The sequence below is a fragment of the Ochotona princeps genome, chromosome 4 (genome assembly GCF_030435755.1).
Source record: "Ochotona princeps isolate mOchPri1 chromosome 4, mOchPri1.hap1, whole genome shotgun sequence".
In the NCBI taxonomy this organism is placed as follows: Eukaryota; Metazoa; Chordata; class Mammalia; order Lagomorpha; family Ochotonidae; genus Ochotona; species Ochotona princeps.
In genome coordinates this window covers 50024058-50046830 of record NC_080835.1, presented here as the reverse complement: position 1 = coordinate 50046830, position 22773 = coordinate 50024058, and the positions used below count along the sequence as shown (strand labels likewise).

General features: G+C 46.5%; 1 protein-coding gene across 1 annotated transcript; it reads left to right on the top strand.

Annotated features, from left to right (window-relative positions):
• Positions 1 to 1057: 1057 nt before the first annotated feature.
• Positions 1058 to 6199, top strand: CNGA4 (cyclic nucleotide gated channel subunit alpha 4). Its single transcript, XM_004590105.2, has 6 exons — positions 1058 to 1119; positions 1245 to 1346; positions 1573 to 1679; positions 1933 to 2578; positions 3274 to 3623; positions 5262 to 6199. The coding sequence occupies exons 1-6, from the start codon at positions 1058 to 1060 to the stop codon at positions 5723 to 5725; spliced, it is 1731 nt and encodes a 576-aa protein (XP_004590162.2). The 3' UTR covers positions 5726 to 6199.
• Positions 6200 to 22773: the final 16574 nt, after the last annotated feature.

The following is a 22773-nucleotide window of genomic DNA, read 5'->3' as shown; positions in this document are numbered from 1 at the left end:
TATTCATCCTACAGAGCCCAGGCTCAATTGGGCCCCATCTTATGCACTGTAACACCTATTGTTTAAGCATCTAATTGAATATTCACTAGTACCCTGGCAATGACAGCCAATGCTCATTACCTGTGTGTCGATTTCCCCTTCCAGAATGTGAACTTCCAGAGGACAGAGTTTGTCTTATCCATTTTGTATTCCCAATACTTGGCATACATTGGCCAGCCACATGGCAGGCATTCTGTTTATAACTTGCCAACTCACTGAGAGAGATGATAGTAACGAAAGGGACAGGTTACACAAGAACTGACAAGGGTTTTGTTTGAGTGAGAGATTTAAGCATGTTCACAAAAGGGGAAACTTGGAAGAGGTTGAGGATTCAGAAAAGACAGAAATAGCTGGAGGGATCAGGCACCAAAGGCATCAGAAAGGGTAGGTGGCCCAAAGCACCACAGGATGGCTGCCATCACATCATGCAACAGCAAAAAGGTCACAGGTGGATGTCAGTGAAGGTGCAGATAACAAAAGCTGAGTTCACATCTGATGAGAGAGGCATCTCCTTGTCTCTGGAGACTAGTTTAGCACCTGACACAGTTTGCATTCAGTAAACAGTTGTTAAGTCACCTGGTAATGAAACTCAAACAGCTAACTTGCACAAAACCAAACTGTCTGAGCCTACATGGGAATGCAGGTCTCATGACTTTCAGGGTCCTTAGGTAGTTCAGCTTGAGAGGCAGGATGTGAAAGAGGAAGACAGAAACGAGGTCCAGGCTTCTCTCAAGCAGACACACCTCACCCCCTCTAGGGAACTCATTATGGGTGTTTAGCTCCACAGATCTAAGCCCAAGCCCTAGGAGACAGGGCGGGCACTGGAGCTATACCGCTCCGCCCTTTCAGTAGCTGCTAGCCCTGGATGTGTTACTAAGAGCTTCCAAGACACAACAGTCACAGCTAGAGCCCAAGGAAGCCTCTTCCAGGAGTCGGGCACAAACACTCACCTCTGCAAACCACCTGCTGGCAAAGAAATCCAAAGCTAGCTCAGACCCAGGCCCCAAACCACAGAACCATGTGCCAGGACAGCAAGGTGAGGACAACGGAGTCCAGCCCCCCAGCCCCTGCCAAGGCCAGGTGAGATGCTCTGGTCCCCAGCGTCGGATCTGTCCACCTCACTTGATGGAACCTCATTTCTCTTAATGCCTTCTCCAGTCACAACAGCAGCACTGAATGTCTGCCCAACTCCCTCTTCCCCACAGAAAGTCACTGCCTGTCCTGGACCCATCGGGGGATTACTACTACTGGTGGCTGAACACGATGGTCTTCCCAGTCATGTATAATCTCATCATCGTTGTCTGCAGGTTTGGCAGGGATACTAAAGGGCCTTAAATGAAGAGGGGGTTAAAAAGTAAAGCAGAGAAGAGAGGCAGGCACATGGGCAGGGCTCAAAGAAAGAGCAGCACCCAAAAGAAGGATGGATGCTGATGGGAAGGTCCAAGGCACAGTGCTGAGGGGCTAAGAGGCAGCACATTTTACAAGGAGGCTGCCCTTTAGCCAATGCCTTCTGCCTCCACCCCTGACTTGCAGAGCCTGTTTTCCTGACTTGCAGCATGGTTATCTGGTGGCTTGGTTCGTGCTGGACTACACAAGTGACCTTCTGTACTTGCTGGATATCATAGTGCGCTTTCACACAGGTCAGTGAGCCCCTAAGACTGACCCTTCTTCAGTTTTCCTTAGAGAGCCCTGTTACTCTTAATTAAAGCAAAGAGCTCTCATTCACCCCTTTCCCCAACTCTCCTGTGTCTCTGTGCTTCATAATATCCCCCTGTTCACCCCAGAAGTTCTGGAGTAGTTACATTCCCTCTGTGCCTGTCCTCCCCAAGCCTGCCCACTGTTACCCATACTGAGCCCAGCTGGTCCCTTTCTCACTCCCACCCCCGACTCCAGGATTCTTAGACCAGGGCATCCTAGTGCTGGACAAGGGGAGGATCTCGAGTCGCTATGTTCGCACCTGGAGCTTCTTGCTGGACCTGGCTTCCCTGGTGCCCACGGACTTGGCCTACCTGCGCCTGGGCCCACACGTACCCACTCTGCGGCTGAACCGGTTTCTCCGGGTGACCCGCCTCTTCGAGGCCTTCGACCGCACAGAGACACGCACAGCTTACCCCAATGCCTTTCGCATCGCCAAGCTGATGCTTTACATTTTTGTCGTCATTCACTGGAACAGCTGTCTGTACTTTGCCCTGTCACGGTACCTAGGCTTCGGGCGAGACGCGTGGGTATACCCAGACCCTGCACAGCCTGGCTTTGAGCGCCTGCGGCGCCAGTACCTCTACAGCTTCTACTTCTCCACGCTAATCCTGACCACTGTGGGAGACACGCCACTGCCAGCCCGGGAGGAGGAGTACCTCTTCATGGTGGGCGACTTCCTGCTAGCCGTCATGGGTTTTGCCACCATCATGGGCAGCATGAGCTCTGTCATCTATAACATGAACACAGCCGACGCAGCTTTTTACCCAGACCATGCGCTAGTGAAGAAGTACATGAAGCTGCAGCATGTCAACCGCCGGCTGGAGCGACGAGTTATTGACTGGTGAGAAGCAGGGGGTCCAGGCCAGCATGCATACAACCTGTGAGATGCACAGTCAAAATATGGCTGCCCTTGGTGGGTCGGCTGGGCGGGCTCAGAAAAGAGCGACCTCCACTGGAGGAATCTGGACTTAGAGTTGGGATGGGTGAGAGAATTATAGGGAAAAGGACGCCTACTTGAGGAAGGTTGGAGATCAGAGAATAGAAACTACCACTGTCTAGAAGCAATTGTAAGGTTCTGGAAGGAATGGGAGGAAAAGGGCAGTGCAGCCAAGGGATGAACCACAAGAAGATAGTTGATCATGTCACTGTTCTATACTGAAGACTGAATATAGAGGAAGTGTAGCTTACATGGGAAGCCAGCACAAAGGATTTCTTGGAAGGGTCTTTGCTTGGTGGTTGACGTAGCTATCAACGAAGGTGATGTAAGGCAGCACTGATTGTCCGGGGAGGAAGATCCTGATGGGTAGCAGAGGGTAACTTACACATTGTCAAGTGGAGACTTTTGTACCCTGAGTGAAGTATAAGAGACCAAAACATATCAGTGACCAGCAAAGCAGGTAACCCCGTAGGTACTCCCATGACCACTATGAGATCTCAGTGTGATTGGATTATTAGCTGAAGCTGATCTGATGCAAAGGCTGAAGGGAGAAACCCCATTAGAGGCTGGAACAGAAATGGCACTGTCCTTGCCCCTAGGTACCAGCACCTGCAGATCAATAAGAAGATGACCAATGAGGTCGCCATCCTACAGCACCTGCCTGAGCGGCTGAGGGCAGAAGTGGCTGTGTCTGTGCATCTGTCTACTCTGAGCCGGGTACAGATCTTCCAGAACTGTGAGGCCAGCCTGCTGGAGGAGCTGGTGCTGAAGCTGCAGCCCCAGACCTACTCACCTGGAGAATATGTGTGTCGCAAGGGGGACATTGGCCGAGAAATGTATATCATCCGTGAGGGTCAGCTGGCCGTGGTGGCAGATGATGGCATCACACAGTATGCTGTGCTCGGTGCAGGCCTCTACTTTGGGGAGATCAGCATCATCAACATTAAAGGTGAGCATCCCAGCATGTGCATTGGAAATAGGGCTAAGGAGGGTGAGGGAGAACCCAGAGCTGGGTTCCAGATGGTACTTCAGGACAGAAGGATTAAGGAAACTTTGTCCTTGCCTGACCTACCAGAGCACTCAGGAGAGAAGCAGGGCAGGGAGGGTCTGTTCCTTGAGGGGAAGCTGAGCCAAATCAGTGAGTAAGGTGGGTGCTCAAAAGAGAGTAGACATGCTCTGTGAACACTGACCTGAGACACCAACAAATCAGTGGAGAGTGGCAGAGATAATAATGGTAGTAATGATTACAATCATTACAGCTCAGATTTATTTCATGTATGCTCTGTGGCCCTTCCTAAGTGCTTTACATATATTAACTCGTTAAATTTTCACAGTAGTTCTAGAAGATGAATGCTAGTAAGTATTAAGTAAGTACTAGTGAGTATTAAGTAAGCATTCTTGAGATGAGTACAAGCAACAAACGCGTCACAGCCAAGTGGAAAGAAAGGTCAAGGAGAAGACCTTTCCACATACTGACCATCAACTCCCTGCCAGGACAAGTAGTATATGGCTGGCTCATTTTTACGCTCATCAGGTCTGTGTAGGAGGCGTCATCAATGCCTGTTCACAAGTAAAGAAGCTGAGGCTAGGAGCAAGGTAAAACATGAAAGGGGGAGCACATTGTCCCTAACAGGGACAGGTGGACTGGAGACAGGTTCTCTTGGCCTGAGTGCCCCACCTTCCGGCAGCTCTAAAGGCCGCACATCTGTCTTCCAACAACCACCCCCATACGCCAGCTCCACATCCCAGTCCACTTCTGCCTGTCTGACTTTAGATAAGTCAGTTTCTGTTTTTAGGCCCCAATTTCTTCACCTATCCAATGAGATTAATATTTAAAACCCAAACAATGATTTGGGAGATCAAATGAGCTACATGAATAAAACATGAAGCACAGTGCCTGGCAGATAGCAGGTGTTCAACAAATGGTAGCTCCTGTTCCCCTTGCTAAGATCCTTCTAGCTTTAAGACACTGCAGGATTCAAGCAACTCTATCTGTAGTATCTGCCGCATCCCAGACACCACCAGCATCCTTTAAAAGGCAAGTAAGGTCATTTAGCTCCCCTGCTTTGAATGTGTCAGTAGTTTCCCACCATCCTCACCATCAACTCTGAACATGGGAACAGCAAGCCTTGGTACATCTCTCCACCATTCTCACAGCCTGCAGTTTAGCCACTCAGAGTTACTTTTTGTTTTCTGAGGCCAGCTGACTATTTTCTACCTCCATCCCTCTACTCGTGTTCCTCCCTCTGGCTATAGTGCACTCCCTACACCCTTCCCCCTTTCTTTCATCGCCCCCTCTTAGTTCATCCTTTCCAGAATTCCTTGCCTTACGGCTTGGTAGGGGCTTCCTTCCTATGATACCTGAAGACATGTCTACATTGTACAGCCATGCTGTTATGGAACACTCCCATTCTGTATCTGTCACCTCTAGAAAATGACTTCTAGCAGATCACTGATACCTACCCAGAACAAAGCAGAAAAAGACCCAAAAGCACAAACATGGTGGTGGCAATCCTGATTCAGGAGTGAGGAACCAGCTCTGTGTACCCCTGCTAATTGTCCTCCTGTCTTTCGGCCTTGGCCACAGGAAATATGTCTGGGAACCGCCGCACAGCCAACATCAAGAGCCTAGGTTATTCAGACTTGTTCTGCCTGAGCAAGGAGGACCTAAGGGAGGTACTGAGTGAGTATCCACAAGCTCAGGCCATCATGGAGGAGAAGGGCCGCGAGATCCTGCTCAAAATGAACAAGTTGGATGTGAATGCCGAGGCAGCTGAGATTGCCCTTCAGGAGGCCACGGAGTCCCGACTACGGGGCCTTGATCAGCAGCTTGATGATCTACAGACCAAGTTTGCTCGCCTCCTGGCTGAGTTGGAGTCCAGCGCCCTGAAGATTGCCTACCGCATTGAACGACTGGAATGGCAAACTCGAGAGTGGCCAATGCCAGAGGATGCAGCTGAAGCTGATGATGAGGGTGAGCCTGGAGAGGGAGCTTCCAAGGAGGGAGTGGAAAGGACTGGCCAGGAGAGACCCCTAGGCCCAGAGCTGTAGCAAAGCCTGACAGCAGAAACACTGCCCAGGGTGTTTGCTGAGGTGTAGAGACTGGAATGAATTGGTCTGTTAATGCTCAGCTAAAAATGCCCAGCTAAAAACTCTCCAGGACACCCATGCAAATACTCATTACGCATGCACACGCTGGCCCAAACTGTGCATTCCACACAGAATGCTTTGGAATTCCTGTTCTCAGAGCACACATGCTTTCTCACAAGCTTAGATAGTTTTACACCACAGAGTATTTTCACATGCAGTCATACACATCCTAAATACACACATGCTGACAGTCACACACAAATAGGCACATAGATGCCCAGTAGGGATAGGCACATACTTGTGAAAACATAAAAGCATACCCAAAGCATCTTTGTCCAAGATGTTCTTCTCATGCTCTCCACAGGGGTGATTCACAATGGTACCTGCGGGTTATACTTCAAGAAAGCATTTGCCTCCTAACCAAGTATGTGTGGGACTAGAAAGAGGAAAGCTAATGATGGACCAGGAGGAATATCTGAGTCACGGCAGCAGGAGCCGTGTGTTAGCTGGTGACCTAGATTCAGAGAGGGTGGGATAACTGAAGAATAGAGACTTGGTACTGAACCAAAGAGAACAGGCATCACATAGTTGTAGTGCCTTCCTCACATCATTCCATGAATATATTCACACTCACACTGTGGCCTTGCATCTTACACTCTAGTGGGTGTTCTTCACTCTATAACTCTTAGGGTTCTGATACAGCTCGGCAGGCCAGAGGAGATACTTCTGCTTCTTATTCTTTGCCCTGGCATAGCTCTGGAACCTGGGGAAGAACTTCTCTGCATAGAGGGCTGATCCCTGTGACCGTTACAGAATAGTGTATTTGGGAGTTTGGGGTAACTTGGTGAGTTTGGAAGGAGGTCTGAAAAGCACCACTTCAGTGCTTCTAGGGCCTAGCCAGTCTTCAAGTCTGAGCTGTGTCAAGTGGTATTTAAAATGTGCTCGAGGCTTAATTTATAGGTATGTCTGAATAATGAGTCTCTACACTCGAGAGAGACTGTGATGGCCATTGCACTTTAAAATCTCTTATAATACGTAGTTATTTTTAGATAGTTATTTTGTTATATCTTCCTTGCAAAATTAAAGATCCATAAAGCTGGCTCCAAGTTTGATTTGCTCATCTCTATGCTCTCTGACCAATACTGTACTGGGCATACAGCAGGAACCTAAATATACATTTGCTAGCGAAAGTAAAAGAAGGAAATTGAATAAGATTGAGGCTTTATATGTTGAACAAAGACATGAGTCAATTTCCTAAGAGGTTTTTCTACCATCTCTGCCCTCAAATCATGGGCTAGAATGGGTAGGAATGCTGTGAAAGTCTGTGATGGTGTATTGTTGGACGTAGGGAGCTGAGAATGAAATTTCTGGGCATGTACTACAATGTGCTGCAATGTGCATGCATGTCTTCAGTGAAGGCTCCTGAAAAGCAAGTGCCAGCCCATCCAAACCTGGCCTATGGCACAGGTTTGATAACTGGCACATTCTGGATACAGAAGCAACACTGCTGGGGACAGTTATACATTTAGCTAGAATACCTCTGCTCTTCCCAGTTACAGAGCTCAGATTCTGCGTGCTGAAGCCCCCACTCCATCAGACACCCTGAAGATCAGCAACTCCATACTAGGTCCTCTAGCTAGGGACCTATGTCCAACACTGAGTAAACATAATGACAATTTGGAGGTCAAGCTAGGTAGAATTGAATTAGATCAGGGTAAGGAGTTACAGGAAATGCAAAAAATACAAAAATTATTTTATTCCAAAGAATACTAGCAGTAGGCTAAGTTCTTACATTATATGTGTGAGGGAGATTTACTGAAATACTCGTTTGAAATGTTTGTTTTATCCCTCCTTCTATCATAGTAAAATGTCTAAATCTTTGTATCCCCTAAACCTAAAGCTTTTGAACTGCACAATTAAAAACAGAAATGATGAGGAACAATGTGCCCTAGGTTTTGTCTGTGAAAGCCAAGACTTGAAGATTTTCATCAACAATTCACTTAGTGGTAAATTGTACCCAATTGTCTTCTGTAAGAGGCAGAAGCTTCTTACCTAAGAGGAGAGGAGATTACCCAATTCTAAGCAAAGAAGAAAGATTCTTGAGGGCTATATTTGCTTTCTTTTGGCTGCTGTAACATCTTTCCCCAAATCTAGCAACTTAAAACAGCATCCATTGATTGTCTCACAGTTCTGAGTCCAAATTCCAGGGTTGTTCAGGGCTTCCCAAGACTGACATCAAGGTGTCCACTGGATTGTGCTCTTAAGACTGTGGGTGAGAGTCAGCTTCCAAGCTCACTGAGACTGTTGACAAAATTCAGCTTCTTTTGAGTATAAGACTGAAGTCCTGATTTTTCTTGACACATGTTCCCTTCAAGCCAACATAGGCATATGAAATCTTTCTTATTCTTTAAACTGCAACTTCCTCTTCTACTGCCAGGTTGACAAAAGTCCCTGCTTTTTTGAAAAAATTATTTATTTACCTTGACAGTCAGAGTTATAGAAAGAGAAAGGAAGTGACTTCTGGGGGACTTCCACCAACCTGACTACTGCAGGTAAACAATAGGCTGAGACTGGGTGGTTTAGAGAAGGGAAACTAGAGCACCTTTTGAGGCCAAACCAATACCACATGAGTGGGTATTGGTATCAACCACTACCTGCCAGCAGGTAAAAACCATGGCTGGGGGTTCTGCCTGGCAGTGCTCAACCACAGTACCTGCCAGTGAATGTTGGGACAGGAGGTAGACCATGCTAACCTAAGTTGGGCCACGACACTAACCAGCTCACGAGAGAACCGGGTCTGGGATCAGATTCTGTGGGGAATCGTGGACTCAACCCTATGGGACTGTTGTACCAGCTGGTTTGATCAAGGGCTAGGGGTGGTGACAGACCAAGCTGGGCATAATCGTGGAACTCAGAAACACTCATGGGAACTGGGGTTGGAACAGACCAGGTTGGTTCAGGCTGTAGCACCCGCAGTCACATCCAAGATTAGGTGTGCAGTAGGCCAGGCCGCAACATCCACTAACACATACAAAAGCTGATACTGAGAGCAGACTGCTGAATAAGAGACTAGCATCTACTGGTATGCATGCGGTCTGGGTCTGGGATGGGGCCTGCTGGGGGAATTTGGGAAACACCCCTGGTAGGCCATTGTTCCTGCTGGTGAGCATGTGAGCCAGGGCTGGTTGCTGGTCAGGCTAGGCAAGGGGTGCTTCACTCATCAGCAAATGTGTGGGTTGGCTCTGTTGGGGGTGGACCAGGCAGGATCAGGCATATGCAGGAGCCAGAAAAGGGTGCAGGTCATGCTGAGCTAGGCTAGGCTATGACATCTAATGGTTTACATGAGCTAAAGATAGAAGCAGACTGGGCAGGGGTAGACTGCAGCACCCACCAGCAAGAGTTGGGACTAGAAGCAGGCCAGGATAGGATAGCTGCAGCATCCCATGGAAAGGCCAAAACAAGGAATAGGCTATGCTGAGCTGGGTCAAAGCAACCACTGGCATGCATGAGATCTGTAGCTGGGAACTGGTCTGATTACAGAACTAAGGGGAAGCTCCAGCTGGGTTGCGGTTCCCACTGATGAACACGAGAGCCACAATAGGGGTGGTGACCTGGGCTGGACATGACTGCAGTGTCCCCCGGCATGGATGTGAACTGGGTCTGGGGTGTGCCAGACTGCGCTGACTCCAGCACCCACTGGTGTTTGCGAGATCGAGGGTAGGTGTATCACAGGCTGGGATAGGTGTCAGCACCCATTGAGCCATGCGAAAGGTGTGTCTGGGGGTGAAGGAGGTGTGGCCAGGTTGTAGTAGCCAACAATAAGAACTAGAATGGGTGTGGGCCGGTCAGGTAAGCTCACTGTTCCACCAGGACAGGAGGTAGACTGAGTCAGGCCCAGCCAAAGACCCACCGATGTGCATAAGATCTACCACTAGGAGGTAACCTGATAGAGGAGCTTGGGGAACTTCTCTGTCAGTTCACAGTCCCTGCAGGTGAGCACAAGCATCAGGCTGGGAGCAGCCCAGACAAGGCCAGGTTCCAGCACCCACCAGCATACATGTGGATCATGTCTGGGGACAGGACAGGCTAAGCCAATTCTTAGCACCCACTGGGACTGAGAACCAGGACAGGGTGCAGGATGGGCCATGTTGGGCCACAATGCCAGCTGTTAAAAGCCAGACTTATGGGCCTTAGACTTGGCATACCTGACAACCTGTTGCATTGCAAAGCCTGCCTTGGGCAAGCAGGGCCACAGCAAGCAGGATATTAGGCCAGAACATCCTGTGTAAAGCAAGCAGAATAGAGTCTCCACCCTTGTTCCTGTTCAGATGATTAGTTCCTCCCCTGTTTCAGTATAGATGATTAGATCCTTTCCTGATTCAATGAAGATAATTAGTTCCAGGAAACCCCTCCCCTTCTCCTCCTCCCCTAGAGAAGAAGGTATATATGAGGAGTAAAATAAAGAGCGTGGGTCACTCTTTTCCACCAAGTACATGTGTCCAAGTACATGTTTCTTGGGCCAGCAGCCCGGCATTCCCAGTCCACCCTCAGGGTTTGAGCGTTGTGTCCTGCAGGTCGGGACAGCCAGCCAGTTCACAATAGGGCAAGGACTGGGACCTGGCTGGGCTTGGCGATGCTATAGCACCCACCAGCATGAGCTGAAACTGGGGACAGGCTGGGCCTAGCCAGACTGCAGCACCTGCTGGTGGATCCCAAGGTGAGGTAGACCATGCCAGTCTGGGCCACAACTCCTGCTGGCACATGTAAGACCCAGAATGGGGGAGGGGCTAAGCCCAGCAGAGGAGCTGCGGGGGTTCCCCTGCTAGGCCACTGTTCCTGCTGATGAATGTGAGAGCTGGGATTGGGGGTACACCAGGCTAGGTAGGGCTACAAAACATGTTGGCCTCCATGTGAGCTGGGTTAGGGGTAGAGCCAGTCTAGGTTAAGTGACTGTATCCAGTGGTACATCCACGAGTCAGAGTAAGTACAGGCTAGTTGGGCTTTGCCGCAGCATCAGCTGGCAAGTGCTGGGACTGGAGGCAAGTCCTGTCAAGATTAGACTGTAGAACCACCTGGAAAGTGCAAGATTGGGCTAAGCGTGGGCCCAGGAGGGGAACTGTGGGTATGCTACTCATGGGCTGCAGTTCCCACTGGTGAACATGAGAACCAGGGCTGGGGGAGGACCTGGCTGGACAGGTGGTGGCACCTGCCAACACGAGTGTGGGTTGGATAATGGGGTTAGTTGGGTTGAGCTAGGTTCCAATACCCATTGATGTGTATGAGAGCTGAATGAATGTGGGACAGACTGGATTAGTCTGCTGCACACACCAGCAAGCACAGGAACAAGGACTGGGAGCAGGCTTTAGTGGGGTCTATTGGGGGTCACTCCAACTAGACTACAACTCCCACTGGTGTGCCTAAGGGCAAGTGTGTGGTAGACAGAGTTATGCTTGGGTGCAGCATCCATTGGTTTGTGTATGAGATGGGGCTGGGGACAGAAATGACCAGTATTGCAATCACCAGTGTGTGTGTGTGTGTGTGTGTGTGTGTGTGTAGGCTGATGTGGATGATGGACTGTGTCAGACCCTGCACTGGCTGGCACACACAGGAATCAGCTCTGGGGTCACCTTTGGCAAGGTTTCTTTGAGGACACCCCAAATCTGATCACTAGACTCTGAACTACAACCACAGTGAAAATCACAAGATATGTAGTCTGACCATGGAGTGCATGTGTCAGAACTGGGTCTCCATGGTTGCTGAGGCCTGTGTGGTGGACAGCATGCCCAGATGCTCATGGGGGACATGACAACCCATTCATTGAGGCCTGCAGAGAACATCTAGTTCCATGGAGGGCAAAACAAATTGGGCAGCTCCCCTGACAAATATCTAGGCAAATCAAGACCCTAAGGTGGACTATGTCCGCTAATAGACCTAAGAAGGATTTCTTCAACCTTGGAGAAACACAATCAACAGCATCTCAGAACTATCAAAACCACTTAAGCAGTATTCTCAGTATTCTCAGAACATGCTTCATATCGGGGAACCTGGAATGACATTGGGTGATCTTCCCGCATCCCTGGGTACCTGTGTTATTGGGTTACTGGGAATGGCCCTCTCAGCTTCTCTCTACATTTTCCCCAGACACTAGAAGAAAAAGGGAGATTGGAGGCAGTTGTCTGATCCACTTTCCCCCACCCCTCCATCCTAACTGGTGATCTATATGGGCATGCATCCCTCTCAACTATGTGAACATCATCAAAAATAAAATGAATTTATTGTTTTTTTAAAAAATAGTAAGAGTTGAAATTCTATCACAGAATTTCTATCTCTGAGGGAAGAAAGAAGCTGAGACCCCATTTGTGCAGAGGACCCAAAATAAGAAACATTAGGAGTTGGGTCTTTGAAAATAAGAATGATAACCCTGCTGGAGCAGGCTGCACAGTCTCAAGATACCTAGGGGTATGGAGGCTGGAGCAAGGCTCAAGCTAGCATCATCAATGTGGTTAGAAGGGCAGATGCCCTGCCCTGGGTTTGCTGTTCATCATAAAACCCCCAGAGACTTTTGCAAGAAGGAAAGGGGAATGGAAATAAAGCCACAAAGTGTAACTAACTTGGAATCTTCCATGAGGCAGGAAGGTAAGTGGTAAAAACTTCTAGAAGAATCAATTGATTTATTTATTTGCTTGTTTTTATTTTTAATTTTTTTATTTTTGATGATGTTTACATAGCTGACCACGGTGGGAAGGATTGAGGCTTAGGGAAAAGTGGGTGTCATCATTGTTTCTAAATTTTCTATTTCTTCCTGTTTCTGGAGGAAGGAGGGAGACAAAGGGAAAAGCCATTCCCAGCCTCCCAACTGCCCCAGCACCCTGGGATGGAGAATGGCCACATGATATCAATCTAGGGTCCCTGATGTGGCACACGCTCTGAGGGTTCTGCCAAGGTGGATGCAATAGTTGTGATAAGCTGTCGATCTCACCGATCTAAGGATGAGGGAATCCTTCCAATGTCCTTTGGCTGACATAGTTGACCTCAGAGTCTCCTTTCATCAAAAATATAAATAAATAAATAAATAAATAAATAGTCATATTTTAAAAAGGATATTGAGGATGTACCAGTGTTGTGGCACACTGTGTTAGTCACCACCTATAATGTTGGCATCCCATACATGTGCTAGTTTGAATTTTAACAGCTCCATTTCTGATCTAGCTCCCTGTTAATGTGCCTAGAAAAGCACCTGAAGATGGCCCAAATGCCATAATGTTTGCACCAATGTGGAATATCCAAATGGAATTCTAGGCTCCTGGCTCAGTCCTGGCCCTAGCCTGGTTATCGCATCCATTTGGAGAGTAAACCAGAGGATGGAAGATCTATACCTCTCCCTCTTTCTCTCTGCATCTCCCTCTTTCTCTAACACTATCTTTCAAGTAAATAAATGAATATTCATAAAAGGAAATAATATTGTGAAACATAATGTCTAAGTGTAATATTTCAAGACATTCTTTAAATTATAGAGTACAAAACAAATATAAAGTATTGTTATTTTAATTGACCTCAAGTAATTGAATGTTTAAAATTGTCTAAAAATGATTAACTGATTTGGAAATCCAAGGAAATATCCATTTTTTACAGATTTATTTTTCTTTTTATTGGAAAGGCAGATTTACAGAGAGAAAGATCTTTCTTCTGTCCAGTGGTTCACTTCCCAAGTGGCCACAACGTCTGGAGCTGAGCTGATCCATAGCCAGGAGCCAGGAACTTCCATGTCTCTCATTTGGGTGCAGGGTCCCAATGCTTTGGGCCATCCTACTGCTTTTCCAGGCCAGAAGCAGGGGGCTGGATGGAAAATGAAACAACCAGAACATGAACCAGTGCTGATATGAAATCCCAGCACTTGCAAGGGAAGAATTTAGCCACTGAGCGATCATATTGGGCCTGAAATGTCCAGTTTTTTTAAATACTGTTTAAGAGTCATTTACAATGTATTGCTATGTGTAGGCTATCTCATTTGGTTCTGAGATAGGTTGGAACTCTAAGTGGTTATTAATAATAGCTCATTTTTCCAGGCCTTGGAACTGAATCCTGTAGAGCATCTAAAAATACTAGATTTTATTTATGGAGAAGTTACTTTACACCAGGTCCTAGGCTTAAGTGCCTAGTGTCAATGAATCCCAACAACTGTATGTGGTAGATGTCATTATGATTCCATTTTGAAAGGAGGAAACCGAAGCCTTTCCAATATCACAGAGCTCCTCAATCATGTGGGATGAAGCCCAAGTTTGTTATTCTGTTACTTTAAATATGGAGAGAGACTGTTTTAACAGGAGGCCAACACCAGGCAAGTTCCCTTCTTGCTGGAGGATGACTGTTGTGAAGCGTAACTGTGGTAACCAGCAGAGGAGCCAGTTTCTGAATCCCTGGAATCCCTGGCAAGCTTGCCTAGCACACTGAAGGGGGACCTCCAGGCAGCAGTCCAGGACAAGAGACCACCGCTACTGCCAGGGTCTGTGTTTGTGGTCACAGCAGGCAGGAGTTTCAGACACTGCTAAATTTCTTCTGGGACAGCAAGGCTGTTCAAAGGCCTTCATGCTGAGAGCCCAGCTGTGACCAGTGCAGCTCTTCTTCCCCCAAGACCCAGGGACTCCCTTACTTTTCTCTTTGGGGTCACAATCCCAGGTACTTCAGTCTGGCCAAGATTTGGGATGGACACCCTTTCTGAGTGTTGGCAGTTAACTACTTCCCCGAGAAACTTTTTCAACTCCTCCATTCACCCCACCTTTTTCTTTCTTTAGGTTTGGCTGTTGGCCACTGAAGACAGATGGAAATAAAGCATCAAACTTGGGAAGAAACCAATTTAAGAGAAAGGGGACGTTCAATCCCAGGAAAAGCCACCAGGAGGCAGCAGTAGGAGGCAGGGTGGGTGGATTACAACTTGATGAAGCTGGAGTTTGGCTTGAGGTTAGGCTAAGAGATAGACTGTCAAGCTGGGTCGGAGTTGAGCCCAGAACTGTGGCTCACAGCAGGGCAAGTGTTAAAGTATATCATATGAAGTAGAGCCTGTGTTTTGGAGCCAATCAGAGCTGTAAGACATCGCTCATCTGGGGGACTTACGGCCTCTTACATAAAAATCTTACGGAGTTGCTGAGATAAATACTTAAAGAATTAAAATGTAAATGAGATAAAGCATGTAAAATTCACACCAGTGCCTGGCAGATAGCAATTTCTTCTTTTTCAATTTTTAATTATGTACTTGAGAGGGAGAAAAAACGGGGAAAGAAGAAGAGAGAGCACTCCCACCTGCTGGTTCACTTCCCAAATGCCCACAGTGGAGAGGCAGGGGAAGGGACAAGTCAAGTGCTAGAAACTCAATCTAGGTATCTCGTGTGTGTGTGTGTGTGTGTCTCTGTGTGTGTGTGTGTGTGTGTGTGTGTGTGTGTGTGTGTGTGTGTGTGTGTGTGTGTGTGTGTGTTAGGAGCTCAAAAACTTCAAGTATCACCACTAGCTCCCGGAGTCTGCGTTAGCAAGAAGCTGGGGTCAGGAGTTAAAACCAGGCACTAAACCTAGGCACTCTGTTATGGGAGCTAGGACTCCTAAGATCTAGAGCAAATGCCTACCCCAGAAATTTATTAATAACGAACAGAAGCCATAACTACCACACGTGCCCCCCTAGCAGTAGTAGTGCCTTTCAAACCAGCGTTTGTCCAGTCTGTCTGACCCAAGTAACTCCAGGAATGGACAGCAGAGGGAGCTAGGCACTCCTTCCTTCCTTTCTGCTCACTCCCAGGCCACAAGATTGCTCTGCTTTGAACAGCTGGGAGAACGTCTAAGGAGAACTGGGAACTTAGGTAAGGGAAGGATGCTGGGGATTCATGATCGCAAATATCCTGTAAAATTCTTCAGATATGTTCACAATGCCTGAGAGAAATCACTGAGCAAGTTGCTCCAAGTCAGGGACAAAAGCTGCCTTCCAAAAGGCAGTGCCGATTGAATGAATGAGAACATTCTGGACTACCCTCTCCAAGAACTGAAAATTCCTTGTGTTTTTCTTCCGCAGAGCACATGGAAGTAAAGGCCCATGGACCCTCTCTATGTCTGTTGTTGCTGTTCCAGTTCAGTACCTCAGCCCATTGTCCTCAGCCCTTCCCTTCAAGCCGCTCCAACAGAGGTGCCAGAGGTTTGTAACTTGAATGCCTTCTTGAAGCCCTTGCTCTCAGTGGCCTTCTTTTGGCTTCTTTAACCTTCAAGAGAGGCCCTCACCCTGTTGGCCCACCTGTATTGGTCCACATCCAAAGCCAAGTACAACCATCTGGCTGGAGCCAGCTCCTACGGGTGCTCTCCCCAGAACAAATCCCCAGGAACCCAAAAGGCAGTCCTTGGTTTCTTTTCTCTTCCCAGCGTTTCTGTGGGCTCCAGCTGACCTTCTCTTTTCCTAGCCTGCTCTCTCTCTCTCTCTCTCTCTCTCTCTCTCTCTCTCTCTCTCTCTAATTATCCTAAGAGAAGCGCCTCCTTGTGTAGGCAGGGAATGTGTGGGCAGAAGCTCAGCACAGATGCAGATCTGCACATCACAGAAATGCAGAGAAGAGAGGGTGAGGATACAGTGCCCCACGCAGACATAGAGCAAGGGGCTGCGCAGGTCTGGAAATAGGTGAACTCTGGACACCCCCAAAGACTTCACCGTGACTGATTTCTCTCCGTGCCCTGGAGCCCAGTTGCATGAACATGAATCAGCATCAAGGTTCTAGAGGCAGAGCCTATGGCATGACCCCATGGCACTGTGTATGTGAACACTGGGTTTGCTGGGTGGAGTGGAGATTTTTGTGGACCCACAGATACCTGAAATAAGCAGTACTTTATAATGCAGGTCATCTGGTTGCGCCTTGGGCACTGCATTCTCCTCTCTATGATCGTTTCCCCTGAATGCTTGCTGAAGTGTTATTTAAATGTTCGCCCTCTTATCTCAATTGATACGGGATATTGAAAAGAATCATGTGCTCACACTCGGGCTGGTGGAGCAGCGGCATGGGTAACTGAAGACTTCTCCAAGGGTAAATTGTTCAAATTGCAAGAATCAAGTTAGGCATTCTAGAAACTCACCACAGAAATACAAAGCAAGCCAAAACAGTAGTCGTAGAAGGTGAGGCATGAGTTAGACTGGTCCTGCTACAGGCTGTCTGACTTCTGCTGCCTTTCCCCTTCTGGGACAAGAGTCCACGTCTTGGTGGCTGCCCATGTTGACTTTGCCATGTCCTTTCTGCTCTGATTTAATACTCCCCCAGGTTCCTTGTCCTGCACAATTCCATTGTCTCCAAATGTTGGCTTACCCCTGACATCAATGAGATTTCTTGATTTGGATAAATGAGCATCTAACGTTTTAATACTGTATTTCATCCCCTCTTTTGGTGAGGGCTCTCTTCCTGGTTCGCAAACAATGGCTTTTTTTGTTTGTTTGTCCTTACATGGCCTTGCCTCTGTGCATGGTGGAGAGAGCGCACGCGTGGTGGGGGTTGGAGGAAGGTTGATAAGGAGAGATTGATCTTGCATCTCTTCCTTTTCTTGCAAGGACATTCATTCTGTTGGATTAGACACCCACTTTTATGATCTCATCTCATCTTAATTACCTCCACAAAGGTTCTTCCTCCAAATGCAGTCACAAAAGCAGGTCCAGTCCCTTGGAATACAGACAAAAGGACAATAGCACGACACAGAATTGTACTCATTTTCAGGACCAACATATGGAGAGGTACCAGAGGCATACCAAAGAGGTTCCCAACCAGACTGATGCTAAGAAGAGCTTCTCTGTAGAATTTTGTTTGCTGTGACTTGTTTTCCAAAATTGGCAAACCCTTACATCCTCAACTTAGTTGAACATTCTCCCAACTCCTATGTAAACTAAAATCAGAAATTCCCTAAAAGTGACCTATCCTTTGTAGAAATGGCTTCTCGTCCGCTCACAGTCCAAGTGGCACAGACTTGGGGTCCTACACTCACCATTGCTTCTTCTCTCCTAATATATTCTTGCATCTTGAAGTCCGTGAATTCATCATGCTAGCCTTCCTCGTGGATGATAACTACCAATCTCCAGGGGTCCACCCATTACTCATTTTAGCCTTGGGCCTCTCCCCTCATCTCATAAGCCTTCCTGGTCCTTGTCTAGCTGAGATTTTGTGACCCATTAGTCCACCCTTGTCCCTCTGTTTTGCCATACCTCTGCCCTGGTAAAATCCCAACATTGGATAAACTGAACAATCAACATTCTCCATGCTTGCATCCAGCTAGCTAAGATCTGCTGGAGAAGCTGACATCATTAGAAATGCATGGTCATCAGCCCTCACGTAAGCCTTCAATACATCCTTAGTGTCTCATTGCATTGCTCTAGGCTCCATTTTCCTTCTCTTATTACACATAGTTTTCTTAAACCATCTTGACTCTTCAACTTTCAATTAGCACACCACACACACACACAGACACACACACACACAGACACACACACACATCTCCAACTTCAAAAGGGAAATAGAAATTATCAGACAGTACTCCCCATCAAATCTATGATCTGTTTTCTTTGTTAAGATGTTGGTTATGTTGCTATGGCAATAGAGAAAAAATATGTAAGGATTTAAGACCGTAGTTTCTTCTTCATGTAGAAGAACCAGGGAGGGTACTGTGGCTTGAATGTTGAATGCCTGCCAAAGGCTTTGTTCCCAGGTGGCACTCTTGGAAGGTGAAAATTTTAAGAGGTGTGGGGGCCTACTGGGAGGTCCTCAGTCATTGGGTGTATATCCCTGAAAGGCAGTGCTTTCCAGAGGGTTGTTATAAAAGGTTGCTTATCCAACATTCCCACTCCTCCTTCTTCCTGCTTGCCTATGGTCCTTACTCTGCATGTGTTCTATCATCTACCATAGGATCTTCACTGGAGTTTGGATTTTTTTCTCCTTCTATAACTGTGAGCCACTTCTTTCATAAGTAGCTTGACTTAGGTATTTTTAGTAGTAAAAAAAAAATCTGTCATAAATGGCAAAGTGGTTTGATGATAAAGGAGACCCTCTTGCCACTCTGTACCCCTAATGTGTTGACCTTCCTACATAGTCAGAACTGATTAACCCTTACATTCACAATCAGCTTGCAACTGAAAAGAGGGCCAAATCTTCCCCGCCTCCTTTAAGACGTTATTTGGAAGCTAGAGTTTCTACTTCCATCCAAAGCCACTTGTCTCATCACAATGTTACACTTGGATGTTTAAGAGAGAGATATATAGGGCCCGGTGGCGTGGCCTAGCGGCTAAAAGTCCTCACCTTGAAAGCCCCGGGATCCCATATGGGCGCCGGTTCTAATCCCGGCAGCTCCACTTCCCATCCAGCTCCCTGCTTGTGGCCTGGGAAAGCAGTCGAGGACGGCCCAAAGCTTTGGGACCCTGCACCCGCGTGGGAGACCCGGAAGAGGTTCCTGGTTCCCGGCATCGGATTGGCGCGTACCGGCCCATTGCGGCTCACTTGGGGAGTGAAACATCGGACGGAAGATCTTCCTCTCTGTCTCTCCTCCTCTCTGTATATCCGGCTTTCCAATAATAATAAAATCTTAAAAAAAAAAGAGAGAGAGAGAGAGAGAGATAATATACTTGTTATCTGATTGGCTTGGCTATGACTTTTCATCTGAAAACATCCTCTTCTACTAATTACCAGTAACAACTGAAATTGAGTCTCTAACTAAAACCCAGGACCCTCTCCTCCTCCTCTGGGTCCCGTGCTTCACTTCCCAGGGACACTGCTTTATCAACCACTCTAGCTCCACCATGCCTTCAGTCTTTCCAAATAGTGTGGTAGTGCCAGCAGGAAAACAAATAAATAAATTTTAGACCTTCTCTTCACTTTCCCTTCCATAAATCTTGTTTCTGAATCATTTGCCTAAAGTCATTCACTTTACTTCCATCATCTTCAATCTGCAGTGGGTTCACCCTGTCTTCAACCTCAGAAATCCCACAGAATGGCTTTTTCCTCAGTTTGCAAGGATCCCCAGATCACTAAATTCAGAGCCCTCTTGTCAGTCCTCATTTTCCCGGGGGGAACATCATCTGAACAAGCTCATCGCTCTCTCCTTGGACCCCTTTTCCTTTGGATTCTGTCTCTCAGTCTGCTCTTCCTCTCTCAGCTGGTCTTCCTCTGTACCTTCTTTAAGTAGCAAGCTTTTCCAGACATAATTACCTGCCCCATCATTTCTTCTTCCTCTACATATTCTCAGTAATTCTGTGGTTTGTATTACTCCTCATACAACCTGAGTGCTCAAATTTCTACTGAAATTTCTTCTTGGTTGTCTTGGAATCTGAAGCTTCACATACTCATGACAGAACAGATTTGCTTGTGGGAGTTGCTCTCTGCTAGTTACTATTTTCTCCTCTTAGTTGAAGTCAAAGTTATTTATTGAGAGTGAAGGATGGTGTGTGTGTGTGTGTGTGTGTGTGTGTGTGTGTGTGTGTTAGGGTGGAGTCAAAATTAGACATTTTATGAGTCCAGAAATTTTGACAGTAAAATAGTGTGAAATAGGGAAAAGACATTGATCAAAGAAATTCAATAAGATTTGTACTCACTCTCAGAAGAGCAGCATTGTTTGAGCTAATTTCTGATTTCTGAAACCCCTGCCTTGGAATCTTGGTTCTTTCACCTAGAACCTTTGTGGCCTTAGGAAGGCTACTTTTTAAACTCTTAATCTCTTAATCTCTCTCTCTCTCTTTCTCTTTCTCTCTCTCTGCAATTCTCTCTGAAAATTTTCCCTCTCAAATAGCAGTTAATGACTTTGGACCTGAATTTATAACTCTCTGTGAGGAATAAATATAATTAAGGGTCCCATGCCTAGGAACACAGTAGGTGATCGTCCCAATTACCAGAAATCGCACTAATCTTTATTTCCTTCTTTTTCTTTACTCTCTTCACACTTACATCTTGTCTTTCATCCTCCTAAAGAGATGCTAGGCAGCCAGCATCATGCTGCAGCAGGTTAAGCTGTAATATATCACGTTTACATCCTATATCAGAGTGCTGCTTCAAGTTTCAGTTGTTCTACTTCCAATCCAGCCCCTTGATAATGTACCTGGGAAATTAAAAGATGATAAGTACTTGGGCCACTGCCACACAACTGGGAGACCCAGATGGAATTCCCAGATCTCAACCTGGCTCATGCCTGATTATTGCAGCCGTTTTGTAAGTAAACCAACAGATGACAGATCTTTGTTATTCTGGCATTCAAAGAAATATACAGGAGGAAGATGAGAAAGAAAGAGAGAGATTGGATCAACTTTTTCCACACCCTTCATGACTTTGAATCAAAGCACTGTCACTTCTTATCTGAACTACTCTCATGCATTCCCATTAGTCATGTCCCTTAAGTTTCTACACTAGGTTTGTCTTCAGTCTTTCCAAATTCTTCTAAATTTTAACAGGCTTTCAATGCTCCCACTTCTTCCAGGCGTGGCTTGTAAGGGTCTACCTTGGCTGCCTTTTGAGTGGAAAAAGCATTATTCTGTTATTAGTTCTATAATAAATCACCATGACATCAGTGGCTCCAAACAAAACCCATTTATTAACTCATGGATCTGTTGGCCAGAATTCTGCACAGTGTGGCTGAGTTCTGTGTTCAGAGTGCTACAAGGTATCAGCCAGACTGAACTATCTTGTAAAGATTTGTGGGATAACTAATGTCCTTGTTCTTTGGCCTGAGGACCACTGCTAACTAGAAGTTCTTCCAGGTACTTTCCCTTTGTCTTCCTCCATGCATAAGCCAGCAGTATCTACCCCATTCCTTGCCACATGGTCCCCTACATTCTTGAGCCATCAACAGTATGTTGAATCTCTCATTCTTCAGATCTCTTAGATTTCTTCTGCTGGGGCCAGCCAAAGAAAGCACTTGGCTTTTACTGTTGTAATTTGATTAGAACTAGTTGCCATCTCTAGCTTAAGGCCAACTGATTAGCAATACTAATTCCATTTTGTTACATAATTATGGCCATAGTGCTTCATCATATAAGTGCACTCAAAGAGATTACACAAGGATGAGATTCACTGGGCCCATTTTATGATTCCAACTACTCAAAAAGAAGAAGCCTGGGAAAATATTGCTGAGGAATTGCTGTTTCGGCTATGATCAGATGAATAAATTGATTAGATAAGAATGAAAAAGGAACACTTGTGCAGAGTATGACAAAAGCCGTGTAACTGGAGGATGTATAGCAAACAAAACAGAAACAAAAAAAAATGCAGTAGAGGGAGACCAAGGGAAGATTATATAATAGAAAGAACAAGAACTACAATGACTTGAAATAAAATAGTTAGGAGATCAGCAGCAGCAGGTCATGAGGGATTTATAGATCCTGCTTTTTCTAACCCCAAAGCAAAACTCAGAGCAATAGCCTACTCAGATTTGTATTCTGCACATGTTACTCTGGTTATTAGGTGCTGAATGGATATGAATATGATTCCATGGGAGGCTAAGAAAGCAACGCAAAAGATGTTAAGGCAGTATCAGTAGCTGTGCAAGCCAACTAAAACAAGGAGCACTCTGTAGCTAAAATCAACAGGATTTCGGAATTGATGCAATGTAGGAATTATGTAGTTATGTTTCTCAGACAGCACACTCTAAAACAGAGATTACTGTGAAGGATGTTTACTAATGAAAGCTCTTGTGGTCAACACCTGTGGGAGAGAGGGGATAAGAGTAAGTTTGGGGCAAAGGGGGAAGTTGTATAGTTCAGTCCCAATCAAACCCTCAGTCAGTCCCAAGAGGAGAGCTCTGGGGTGTGAGCATCTTTCAGAGCTGTCCTCCAATGGGGTGAGGGTACTTAACTTTTGTACTGCTGTGCTGATCAGCGCTCCAGAAATGAAACATGATCTTGGGTGACCTGGCTTGCTTCTGCTCAGGCAATTCCTGAAAGGGACTGACAGCTGAAAGCTGTATTGTGGCAGAACTCTCCACAGTTGAATAAATCCTTCATTTCTGAAAAGGAGTCCAGGTTTTGTGTCATA

Excerpts from the sequence above, each read along its gene's own strand:
- CNGA4 (XM_004590105.2), top strand. The coding sequence starts at position 1,058 with ATGTGCCAGGACAGCAAGGTGAGGACAACGGAGTCCAGCCCCCCAGCC. Across the intron at positions 1,120-1,244 it reads CCAGCCCCTGCCAAGGCCAG|AAAGTCACTGCCTGTCCTGG; the intron begins GTGAGATGCTCT and ends TCTTCCCCACAG. Across the intron at positions 1,347-1,572 it reads CTCATCATCGTTGTCTGCAG|AGCCTGTTTTCCTGACTTGC; the intron begins GTTTGGCAGGGA and ends CCTGACTTGCAG.